The sequence below is a fragment of the Magnolia sinica genome, chromosome 7 (assembly GCF_029962835.1).
Source record: "Magnolia sinica isolate HGM2019 chromosome 7, MsV1, whole genome shotgun sequence".
In the NCBI taxonomy this organism is placed as follows: Eukaryota; Viridiplantae; Streptophyta; class Magnoliopsida; order Magnoliales; family Magnoliaceae; genus Magnolia; species Magnolia sinica.
Window position 1 is genome coordinate 53909111 of NC_080579.1, and position 13279 is coordinate 53922389.

The window sequence follows — 13279 nt, forward strand, 5'->3', positions numbered from 1 at the left end:
GAGCCGAGTCGAGTCTGAGTTTTCGAGTCGAGTTCGAGTCTGCACATCCAAAATTTATGCTAGCCCCAAATATCTGATTCTTTTTATTTATTTCAAATCTAAATTAGGGATGATCACAAGAGTGTAAATTGAAAGTATTAGGTACTTACCGGGCGAGCTGCGGCAAGAACGACCGGCACCGTGCAGGGCAGGGATGAGCGGCAGGGACGAGCTGCGGCACCGGACAGGGGCACCGAGCAGGGCAGAGATGACCGGCAGGGACGACCAGCACCGAACGAGGCAATGTGAGAGAGAGTCAGAGAGAGGAAAGAAGAGGGTGCGCTGGGATGGGCCGGATGGACACCGAACGAGCGCTGGGATGGGCTGAGAGAGGGTAGGGGCATTGGGAAGGAAGGGAGCTGGTTTTTTTTTTTTTTTGAACGGGTTGAGAGAGAGTAAGAGCGTTGGGAAAGGGACTGGTGGGTGAGTAGCTTAGGGTTTTGTTCTTTTTTTAATTTCAGATATATATATACCCCTGGTCGAGTATCGAGTCGAGCCAAGTCGAATCAATTTCGAGTACTATTCGAGTTGAGCCGAGTCGAGCAAGGTCAAGCTTGTGCTCGGCTCGAAATGATTTCGAGCACCAAAAATAAGCTCGTGCTCGGCTCGAACTCATTTCGAGCCGAGTCGAGTTTTTCCGAGTCGAGTCGAGAGAGTTAACGAGTATATTCTGCTCGTGTACAACTCTAGCTGGGTGGTGTTAGGGTCACCACCCAATCCCCTTCCATGTCTGAAGAGGGGTCGGGGCGGAGTTTGGTAATCCCGAGCATTGGAGTGGGCCCCAATTTTCATTTAAGCCCCAAGAATCTCCCAGATAGTAAAATATGAATTGATGGTAGATCTTACTTCCAATCAGACAGTTAGATTTTCTCGTTGTAATATTTTTGCAGCCAGTCGATCCACTCCACCGTGCGCCATTCAATTGCTCCAAAGATCTGAGACGATCTTTGGATTCCCTCGGGTAAGGTGCGCTTAGAAACTGCATACGAACAATTGAAAGATAAGCCATCGGTTTGGTGGACACTTCATGGTTAGAAATGATAGATATCCAACGGTCCTATTTCAAAAAGCGTCTTTTATGTCTTGGAGACGGTAGGCTCCACAATTTAGTCTGTTTTAAGTAACTTTATGACACGTGTACAAAATTTGGGCGCCTGCGTAATAGGGTGCTGGACTAAATAACTCCCCAGTATTTATTAAGCAGTTTCAGATCTTCCATGCTATACCCTCTTCACGGTGGATATGGCAAACATGTAGTGATAAGAACTGTTGTTTTGGTAGGCCATCAGTTTGTCGGGGAAAATAGCAAAAATCAAAGGGACATACTGTCGTGGTCATATGATAAGTGACATCCAAAATGAATGATTAGATCAACAGTCCAAATTGATCAGTTAAAAACACTCATTAATATGACTTACATAAGGACTCAGATCACAACAATGTTCCCAAACCGAAATTCAAACGGAAATTAGTCTTTCAGTTTCCAACCTTTCACCAGAGCGAATTCCATAATCAGACGCGCCCGTCCTCATAGCCTTACTACTGGTGAGTGGATCTCATGCATTTAAGGCCGTTTCCCTCACATAAGCGTTGGGCGTGCTCTTGGGCGACTGCCATGGTAGTCAGGCAAAAGAGTTTTCCTTCGATTACCAGGCATGTCTTACAAAATTGGTATTGGTTACAACAACAACTAGTCCAAATCTGAGTCGACTCAGACGAGTTCCAACTCAGCAAGTTCATAACATCAATTGAAAACTTTCAGACATCACACATCTAATGCCTGCCATATAACACTATAAGATTATTAGCTCAGAAGGGAATTTCGGGACTATAATACAAGAAAACATTGTATCTGTCTTGGGAGAGGGCAAGGTGAACTTTGAGAAGTAGGATCTGCAGAACCAGTTTTGCAGCCAGTGGTGTGAGGGGGTGAAATCAGAACCGTGTCCGTGTCTGACAAACTGCAAACATGACAGAAGAATTATTATTATTATTTTTTTTAAAGGGTGAATTGTGGAAATTTCTACATGAACATGAAGCATAAATAGCATTAGGTCAAGTGTTTGTACAAGATTTAAGCCATTGATATGTTGAGACCTCACCCTAGATGACCCATTTACCAAAATCCACCGGATTCAAAGCAGCTAGATTCAGAACATTCAGCATTTTTCCCATTTGAATATGAACTGTTGCTGTATTTTCTTTCTTTCCGTCTATTTATTCTTCTGCCTATTAAGAGTTAGGAATTTGCATCTGGAAATTTGTTGCGAATCTGCCATCCAAAGCAAGCCCCATAGTATCAGTAGTTTGGATCATGCAAAGATGGGCCCCGCTTATACAAACAGAATGCCTGAATGGTAGAGTGTGGGGGCATATGTACCATGCATCAGGTGGTCCCTGAAATTCAGATGACTAGCTAAAGGATCAGGACTGGTCAACTCATCCAGTGGGCCATAAATTCAAGAACATTAACTCTTTCGAGTAAATTGCAAACAGTCCACATTCAACATACGACTCTAACCGATCTAATAAGTGGACCATCTCACATGCAAAGTGGGATACAACTGATGCACAACTCAGATGTCTCCACGGTGTGTAGAGAGGCATGCATGGGCTTCACGAAGCTCTTATATGCAAAATAACCATGGACACAACTTGTTTTGGAATAACTATCAGAATAGCTCTCAGCTCAAAACCTTCATTTATATGTTCTCCTTTCCGCTAATGTTTATATGCTGTTTGTATAGCTTTAATCAAGGTTTATGAACTTGGCAAACTTGACTTGAAGGTCTGTAAAGTCCAAGGTTACCTAGATCACGGATCACTCCGATACATGGTATGGAGATGGGTAAAGGGTAGGCTACTTCCTCTAATACGTGATAAACTAGGGTTATGATCATATAGTTGCGCCAGTACCCACACTGCTGTAGTTCTAGGGTGTGTTTGGTTGTACCAAATATCATGAAATTGCATGATATTTTGCACCAAATTAGTGTAACCAAACATCATGCACCAAATTAGTGCAACCAAACACACCCTTGTATACTGATGATATTGTAATTTACATATGAATTGATTAATGTTACTATCAAAGATCTGCATGATAGTATGATATCATATGCATGCCATTTCATAAATCAAAGTATGAATTCTGTCATTCCAAATGCAAATTTACATCACAGCATAATCAACGCTAAAGAGCATAGAATTATAATTTTGGGTTGGTAAAAAGAGCATAGAACTATTTAAAAAAATTTTAAAAAACAACTTTTTCTCCATAAGAAGGCTTCCAAACCTCCCCCATTTGCAATATTCTCACTCCAAAACTCTTTTACTCTGTTCTTATCTTACATTTCTTAATTCCAAGTGGTCTTAATCTCCCTCTCTCTTATATTTCCTACTTCCAAGTGCTCTCTCTCTCTCTCTCTCTCTCTTGGAAGTTGGAAGATCAAGATTCAAGCACTTGTTATTTAATTCATTGTTTAATTGATTTTACTCTCAAATATATTTTAAATATGTAAAATTAGTTATTCATTTACTTAGTAAAGTTATCATTAATTTCTTTTTCTTTTTTTACAATTTTTTTATTTTTTAAAAAACTTTTCAAAAAAAAACAAAAAATATGCAATCACACATGATTGCAAATGCGATTCGACAACATTGACTACAAATACTATGAAAGTTAAATGTTATATTTTTAAAGGGAGTTTATATCTAGATGCACCCTGATTTGTTGTATACAACCTTTTTTTTTCCTTTTCTGGAATGGAAATTGCATGCTCTAACATTATATTTCAATTCACGTGAGGAAATTAAAAGGGGTGGGTGTAAATAGTATAGAGGGCGTCTCATAGAATGACCTTTGGATGTAAGATAATCTGTAGTAGTAGTTTGGGTTGGTTGCAATCAAGGTTTATGGTGATTCGGTGCCAGCTTCGTTTATCCCTGTGTGCTTTCAGCTTTTTTTCAGCAATATGGGGATTGCCCCTCACTGTTTCAGTGTTTCTTTTGTTTTGTTTGTACTTTCTCTTGCCTTTTTAGCCCATTCATGACGCAAGGAAGGACGTGAGGTCGAGCACCGTCTCCCTTAGGGGGATAACTGTTCCGAATCCACGGAACTTTTCTGGACTCCTCACAGAGAAACCTCAAATTCATGAGGAAAAGAAAATAGAAATAATTCTAAAATATTCGAAATAATTTTATTGACAATGAAAAACATGTTTACAACTCTATAAATAAGGAAACAAACCCTAGGGAGAAGTTTCAAAATCATACTATAACTAAAACTCCTAGAAATCGCAACTTTAAATAGTAAACTTACTATTTATAGAGAGTCGTGATTTCCACTAGATCTCATGGTTTTCGGCCAAAATAGCAATTGTCCTATTTGGCTCAACCATGATATTCTCCTAATTATTCTAATCACTTTCATGTTGGGCGCAACTCCTAAAGCCCAACAGACGAAGAGTTATACTCAAACTAAAACTTACTATAAATAGTAAAAACAAAATTAAAACAGGAATTCGACCGTCGATCTGATGGTATTTCGCAAATTCGGCGTGCGCAACCCGGTGTAGCGAGGTTGGGTGGCTCAAGTAGCTCGTCCTACCCCAAAATCATATATGGTATGCCCGATAGCTCATTCTGGTTTGTGAGATATGTCTATTTTAAGTTCTAACGGTCCGGATCACTTCTGTCGTCAATCGGGCCTTTTCTGATCCATCTTGGCCACGAAAGTGTCTGCGACCCACTCTACATCAGTACCCTCCACTTCAAATAAACTCGTCCTCGAGTTCTTGCCCTGCTTTAGTTCATGATACTCGGTCAGGTCCGAAACGTTGAAAGTCCGCGAGATCTCCATGTCGTCCGAAAGATCAACAACGTAAGCGTTGTCATTAATCTTTCGGAGGATTAGCACCAGTCCAATCTTTTTGCTCTTCAACTTGTTGTACATCCCCATCGGAAATCTCTCCTTGCGTAGATGGACCATAACTTGATTGCCCATCTTAAACACCTTTTGTCGCTGATGCTTGTCGGCTTTCTCCTTGTACATGTCATTCGAGGCGTGAAACTTGTCTTGCACCTCAGCATGAATGCCCATGCTCTTGTTTGCCATATGTTCTGCTGCAACGCTCATACCTGGAAACTTGGGCAAAGGAGCTAAGTCAAGTGTGTGACGAGGTACTCAACCGTAAATAACCTAGAATGGGGACTTCCCTGTCGAGCGGTTCATCATGTTGTTGAATGCGAACTCCGCTTGAGACAAGGCCAAATCCCACTACTTCGGTTTTTCCCCTGAAATACATCGAGGGAGGTTTCCCAACGTGTGATTCACAACTTCAATTTGCCCATCGGTCTGTGGGTGGTAAGCACTGTTGAACTGAAGTCGTATACTGAATCGATTCTACAAAGTTCGTCAGAAGTGGCTAACGAACTTTGTATCGCAGTTAGAAGTGATAGTCTTGGGAACCCCGTGTAGTCGCATGACCTCTCTGAAGAATAGATTCGTAACGTGTCGCATTGAGGGTCTTTTTACATGGATGAGTGTCATCTTTGAGAAAGGATCTACCACCACGAACACCGAATACATGCCACGCTATGTTCGTGGGAGACCCAGCACGAAATCCATAAATAGGTCCTCCCAAGGGTCGTCAGGTACAGGTAACGGGGTGTAGAGATCTGTATTCTAAGATTGCCCCTTGGAGACCTGACAGACATGACAGTGCTGCATCGCTCTACCCACGTCACGTACTAACTGCGACCAGTAGTACCATTCTTCAATAAGAGCTCGCATCATGTCCCGTCCTAGGTGTCCACTAAGGCCACCTCCATGTAACTCTTGGATGATCTGCTCCCTCAGCGAGCTTTTGGGAATGCATAGTTGATTCCGTTTAAAAAGGAACCCGTCTTTCATATGTAGGTCACTGGGGTGACCTTCTCGGCATCTAATCCATGCATCATTGAAGTCGTCATCGTCGACATACTATCCTTGAGGCACTTGAACCCGACAACCTCATTGCTCATAGTGACTAACAAAGTTGCACGGCGGCACAGTGCATCAACCACTTTGTTCTGCTGCCCAGACTTACGTTTCAGCACAAACATGAATTCCTGCAAAAATGGAATCCATCTAACATGCGCATGATTCACGTTAGCTTGACTATTAATGAATTTGAGAGCTTGATGGTCTGTGTAAAGAATGAACTCCCTTTGAATCAAGTAATGTTGCCAATGTCGTAGTGCCTGGACCACTGCGTACAATTCAATCTCATATGTAGACCACTTTTTACGTGCATCGCTAAGCTTTTCACTATAAAAGGCTACCGACAGACCTTCCTAAGACAAGACTCCCCCAATCTTGACGTATGAAGCATCACATTCAACTTCGAATAGTTTGTTGAAGTTGGGAAGTACAAGAACCAGGGTTGTGGACAACCTGTGTTTAATTTGGGCAAAGCTCATGTCAACTTCATCAGTCCACTGAAATTATCCCTTCTTCATGCAGTTTGTAATTGGAGATACAATGGTGTTAAAAAAATTCACGAACCGACGATAGAATGTCGTCAATCCGTGAAAACTTCGTACCTCATGGATGTTTGTTGGGACCGGCCATTCCCTGATGGCTTTCACCTTTTCCTCATCCACTCGAATGCCCGTAGATGTCACGACAAAGCCCAAAAACAACAGGCTGTCGGTCAAGAAGCTGCATTTTTAAAAATTTAGATACAATTTATTTTCAGTGAGCACTTGAAAGACCTTGAGGTGTTCCATATGACTTGCTTCATCCCGACTGTATATCAAAATATCATTGAAAAAAACCACAACGAACCACCCAATGAATGGTTTCAGAACTTGGTTCATCAACCTCATGAATGTGTTAGGCGTTTTCAAAAGACCGAAGGGCATGACCATCCATTCATACAACCTTTCCTTGGTCTTAAAAGCAGTCATCCATTCATCACTCGTCCGCATTCGAATCCGATGGTAGTCGCTCCTTAGGTCTAATTTAGAGAATAATTTTGTACCCTCAAGCATAACCAACATATCATCCAGCTGTGGTATGAGAAACCTATATTTTATGGTGATTTTGTTGATGGTCCGGCTATCAACACACATGCGCCAACCCCCATCTTTCTTAGGAGTTAATATAGCCGGTACGGCGCATGGGCTCATGCTTTCTCGAATAAGACCCTTACGGATTAGTTCCTCCACTTGCCCCTACAGAATTTCGCACTCCTTCGGACTCATCCGATAGTGAGGACGATTAAGTAAGCTAGACCCAGGGACAAGGTCAATATGATGCTGGATATCTCGCATGGGAGGCAATCTATAGGGAAGGTCATCAAGCCAAATTTCTTTAAACTCATACAACAATGGTTTTAGTTTCTTAGGGATGATGGTGGGATCAAGTTCTCTCGTTTATAATTAGGGCATATGCTTGTTCTGTTTCTTTGGATTCCTCCACAAAGTCCCGTATGGTTAAGAGAAAACGACCCTCCACTTTAGAAGTTTTGAGTGGCCCCTCTGGATCCATAAGGGCTAATATGGTTTTCTGCCCGTCCTTGATGAAAATATACACATTATCTTGCCCTTTATGAGTAGCGTCATGGTTGGATTGCCATGGTCGACCGAGTAGTATGTGACATGCCTCCATGTCAACTACATCGCAAACTACTTCGTCTTTATAATGTTTGTCAATTGAAAAGGATATGGTACACTGTTCAGTTACCTTCGTCTTGCTAACCTTCTTGATCTAACCGATCGTATATGGGGAGGGATGACGTTCCGTTTGCAATTGCAAATTTTCTACCATTACCCTGGAGATGATGTTCTCACTGCTCCCACTGTCAAATGATCACATCGCAGACTTTTCAATTCACCGTAAACCTAGTTCAGAAGATGTTATGTCGTTGTGGGTGTACCTCTTTTCTTGGCGCATACAATAGTCGCCTCACGACGAGTGACTCGCCATGATCCTACTGAACCCAACCTGTCTCATCCACCTCGTCTTCTGTGGTGTGCTCTAGTTCTTCAACATATGGATCTTCATCGGCGTTTTCAGCATTACCATCATTGATGGCGAGGTTTGTCACTTACGCTCGGGACAAGTATTTGATAGGTGAACCGGTTGGCCACAACGAAAGTAATTGTCGGGTATTGGTCGAGCATAAGAATTCGGGATCCTGCTTGGACTAGCAACAGTTGATATGCCCCTTTAGGGCCTAGCTTGCCCACTTCTTTAATCTCGGTTCATGGGTGTAGGAGGTTGAGTGCGTCCTCCTACAGGCTGTGGAGCTTCCCTCTAGGCTGTGGAGCTCCCTAGGGCGGACCTGCCACGACAACCCTAGCGGTAAGATAGGCCCATGTATTGGGACATTCAAGCTATGCTTCCGCTAAAGTAGCCAACTTAATTGCATCATTCATCGTCTAAATGGACTGCATCTGGACCCGATCCTGGATCGTCATACGCAATCTACCGTTGAATCGGACGACTTGCTGCGATTCAGTCTCAACCAAATCGTTACGCGCCGCCAAGCGGTAGAATTCTTCCACGTAATCTCTCACCGATCAACTACCCTGCCGACAATTTTGGTATTGTTCGAATAATACCTGATCATAGTCGCTAGGGAGGAATCGAGCGCGTAGTAATTACTTCATCCGCTGCCATGTGCAGATTGGTGCTTTCGTATGCATGGTCCATGCAAGTTGCAATTGCTCCCACCAAGCTGAAGTTTCGCCCTTCAACTTGTAGGCCACAAGCTTGACCTTTTTTGCTTCAGGGATGTCCATATAGTCGAAGAATCGATCAACTTCAGAAAGTCAATCGAGGAAATCCTCATGTGTTGTTGGCCATTGAAGCTAGGAATATTGACCCTCATCTTGAACTCTCGATCAGTTCGATCTACTTGATTGCCGCCTTGTCTGGGATATTGAAGGATCATGTCATCGACCTCCTCGTCGCTGGATCCCTCTTCCTCGGGAATGATCCTTTGGTGCACTGTTGGCACCATCCTGCGATCAAGGCGATTACGAGTTCAGGCGATTACGAGTTCCAGCAATTGCTGGTGGCAGATCACCACGAGGAACATGGAGTTGCCCTATGGCCTTCGTCATGCGATCGATGGAAACCTATAGCCCTTGCATGGCTTGCCGATTCTTTCGTTGTGCTGCTTCGGAAGCTATTAAATGATGATCCCATGAAGTATCGTCCATAAGATTGTTGCCCGACCCGTCGTTAAAAGCCACTGGTCTGAGGAGAAAGCCTCGCTCTGATACCAAACTGACGCAGGGAAGGACGTGAGGTCGAGCACCGTCTTCCTCAGGGGGATAACTGTTCCGAATCCACGGAACTTCTCTAGACTCCTCACAGAGAAACCCCGAATCCACGAGGAAAAGAAAATGGAAATAATTCTAAAATATTCGAAATAATTTTATTGATGATGAAAAATGAGTTTACAACTCTTTAAATAAGGCTACGAACCCTACGTAGAAGTTTTGGAATCATACTATAACTAAAACTCCTAGAAATTGCAACTTACTATAAATAGTAGACGGTCGTGATTTCCACTAGATCTCATGGTTTTTGGCCAAAAATAGCAAGTGTCCTATTTGGCTCAACCATGCTATTCTCCTAATTATTCCAAGCACTTTTCATGTTGGGTGCAACTCCTAAAGCCCAACGGATGAAGAGTTATACCCAAACTAAAACTTACTATAAATAGTAAAAACGAAATTAAACAGGAATTCGACCGTCGATCTGATGGTATTTCGCAAATTTGGTATGCGCAACCCAATGTAGCAGGGTTGGGTGGCTAAAGTAGCTCGTCCTACCCCAAAATCATATATGGTAAGCCTGATAGCTCATTCCGGTTTGCGAGATACGTCCATTTTAAGTTCTGATGGTCCGGATCACTTTTGTCATTGACCGAGCCTTTTCTGATCCATCTTGGTCATGAAAGTGTCCACGACCCACTCTACATCAATTCATTAAAAAGAAAAAGAAAAGGAAAAAAAAAAAAAAAGTTAGCTACCATTATAAATAGGTGTAGGACAATCTGTAGTAGCAGTTTGGGTTGGTTGCAATCAGGGTTTATGGTGGTTAAGTGCCGGCTTTGTTTATCCCAGTGTGCTTTTGGCTTTTTGTTTAGCAATATGAGGTTTGCCCCTTGCTGTTTCGGAGTTTCTTTTGTTTTGTTTGTAATTTCTCCAGCCTCGTTTTAGCCCATTCATTAAAAGAAAAGGAGAGAGAGAGAGAGAGAGAGAGAGAGAGAGAGTAATAATAATAATAAATAGTAACTACCTTTTTAAATAGGTGAATGTTGTGGTGTGCACCAAAAATACAGTACACACACCTCCCCCAGCATTTAAAGATGCAGGGAATCCAGCAGGCATTTCAAAATAAAAACACACAGATGATGCATATTGTACACATCTACACGCACACCAAACGATAAGAACTGCACATAACACGATGCAAAGATCAGACAAATTAATACAATCTGTACCTTTGTGTCCGGAACTCCTGATCATGGCCTGCTGCTGAAAGCATATTATATAACTGAACCAGACGTGAGCATCCTCTCAATGTTCAATTATTTGGCATTTGTCGAGCAGTCCCCAGAAAAGTATTGCATAGTTTAAGATACATGCTTTACTTTCTGATTCGAATGCCAGGGATGTCCCTCAAGCCCATCTTGTTTGCCGTCTTCCTGAAGAGTGCAGGAGTCGTCATCAAACCAATCGAATCACCAAACCGGTTAGCCAGTTCTACTAGCGTGGTTTTATCCCTTCCTATTTCCCTGATTGAATTATAGAACCCGAGCCATGCATGATATGCTGCTTCCTTGACACTGGTATCGATCCGTGCCATTGATTCCTCCACCTGTATTTAAAGAATCAAACAATTGCAAGTCTAAAATATTGACGTTGAATCATTTCATACTATCAACCATGAAACATAGCCCAAATCTTCATATTTCAGCCGGCCAGCTGTAATATACAGAATTTCTATCACAAAATAAAGATGACAATATAATCCAGCATCAATTGCATAGCAAGTCATATTGATTAAGGTTTTGTCAATTTTAAAGAAAAAGAACATTTTAATAATAGAAAATAATAAATGGTGGAGTGAATGAGATCAACATAAGCATAGCTAGGGGTTGCAACTACCCTAGGCCTGGGTTGGGCTAGCCTGTCTCAAGCAGAACTGGGTTTGGCTGATCCTAGATGCCTGGTTGGAACCAGGCCTGAACTTTAGGCTTAATAATTAATTGGCTAGAACTGAGCTTGTCTCCCTAAAGGCTAGAAGTTGGCTCAGCCAACTTGTTTAACATTGGTGGGCCTAGCATTGCCCAAGCTCAATTCCTTATCTCATCGACTGAGGTGGGTTTAGACGCAGGTTCTTCATGGATGAACCTGGACACACTTCCACAGGGCCCAGTTGGAACGCTAAGCACAGTACTAAGTGAAGAGTACCTAGAAGCTCCCATGAACTGAAATTAAAAGCTAGAACAAGTGGAGAGCTGTCTCTTTAGTTCACAACAGACTTTTCCAGTCTGGTATTAGGCACAGTTTTGGGAAGATCAATTGTGTCTTTTTTTAATGAATGGATGAAAATTTTATTCAAAGAAAAACCCAAAAGGAAGAACACAACAACTGGACAAAAACAAACAGAGAACAAAACACATCGGCAAAAACAAATACCAAAATCAGCCACCAGCAAGATAAAAGGCGCTATTAACCCTTCCTTTGCCCAGTGGGCTAGATTGGCCAATGTCTATGGAGGATTGCTACCATGATCGAGGAGGTCATTGATAAGACATTGCAGTATCTTTCTCCCATGTCCACTGAGAAGCAAATTCTGTAGTGGACAGTCTTGCTAAAGAGCGAGCTGTTAGGGGATCTCCTCTAGTTCCGGATAGGAGATAAGGTACAGTTGTTAGGGTTGTTGGGGTGTTGTCTGTTGTTGGTTATTTTTAGTTTGTGTGGTTGTAGTTTGTCTTCTTTTCCAGTTTTCTTTCCTTTCAATAAAATTGCCGGCTATCCATTAAAAAAAGGTAAAACAAGAAAGCCAGGGACAAACCTTCGCTTTGAGATCTGAATCTAAATGCGGCAAGGGAGACTTCTCAAGGGGCAGATCTTTGATCTCATCCAAAAAATATTCTTCCCATGGTGCAAGCACCACTTTGCCTTCTCCAGCTTTGCCCTCACGCCCTGTCCTTCCAAGCCGATGGATGTATTGTTCCCGGTCAGTAGGTATACCCACCTGAGAAAAGCCAATTTTCCAATGTCATTGTAGACACGTGTGTGCAAATGCAACATATGCCCGCATGTAGTAGTCAATCATATGCACAAATAGTTGCTCTACAATCTATACTGTAATTCAGTTGCTTAGGCAACATCGTGGGGTGTTCACAGTTCCCAATCTGAGTCATGGTTCAGGGAAAAGACAGATTCTCACTCAAACACAATTTGGAGCAGGCAGGTGCTATCCCACTTAATGTGGATTCATTTTTTTAGCACCCCAAACACACTAAGCACATTAGGTGTACACTTGGATGTCCCACCAAACACGACTTACCCGAATAGCTGTACACAATAACCGCTACATAAGCATACCATTCTAGTCCTAACCATCATTTATATCATGTCTACGGATTTGGGAGCAAATTCATGTAAGCGTGTGACTAACCCTCACGTATGTGAGATTCACACCAACCATTAGATGTTTAATCCTACTTTATGCCCATGGACAAAAAAAATCAGGATGAACCTTGATTCATGTGGGCCACACCAAGGAAAACAATTGGTAGAGGGACGTCCACCCTTAATATTTATAGGGCCCACGGTTATGATTATATAAAATCCACTCCAACCATTAGATACCACACCGAAATTTAAGCCTATGGCCCATCCATTATTCAGGTGGAGCACACGAAGTGAAACATAATGGAGGGTGATGGTTGCCCAGTACACTGTTTCCAACCATGTGGTCCACCTAAAACACCGATGGGGCTGATTTTTGGGCCCTGGCCGTCACATGGGGTGGCACACTTGGTGGTCGGGGTGGATTTTACATAAACACCATGGTGGGGCCCACCCAAGCCAGCAACCCCTTTTATGTAGCATGAAATAATTTTCCTCTGCTCTTGCAAACTGAATTTTGAAATTACTTTATAAAATCCTTACAGGCTAACCAAGGTGTACCGTTGCGGTAACTGTGGGTGTAATGGTCCCC

The 13279-nt window shown here is 42.4% G+C and overlaps 1 protein-coding gene across 1 annotated transcript in view; it reads right to left on the reverse strand.

The window, feature by feature from the left end:
* Positions 1-1376: 1376 nt before the first annotated feature.
* Positions 1377-13279, reverse strand: part of LOC131251354 (probable DEAD-box ATP-dependent RNA helicase 48) — a 37915-nt gene continuing 26012 nt past the window's right edge. Inside the window, exons 9-11 of the mRNA XM_058252038.1 lie at positions 12125-12307; positions 10545-10921; positions 1377-2000 (exon numbers count right to left, since the gene is read on the reverse strand). Coding sequence (XP_058108021.1) covers positions 10691-10921; positions 12125-12307 — 414 coding nt within the window. The 3' untranslated portion in view covers positions 1377-2000; positions 10545-10690. The remainder of the gene's footprint in view (positions 2001-10544; positions 10922-12124; positions 12308-13279) is intronic.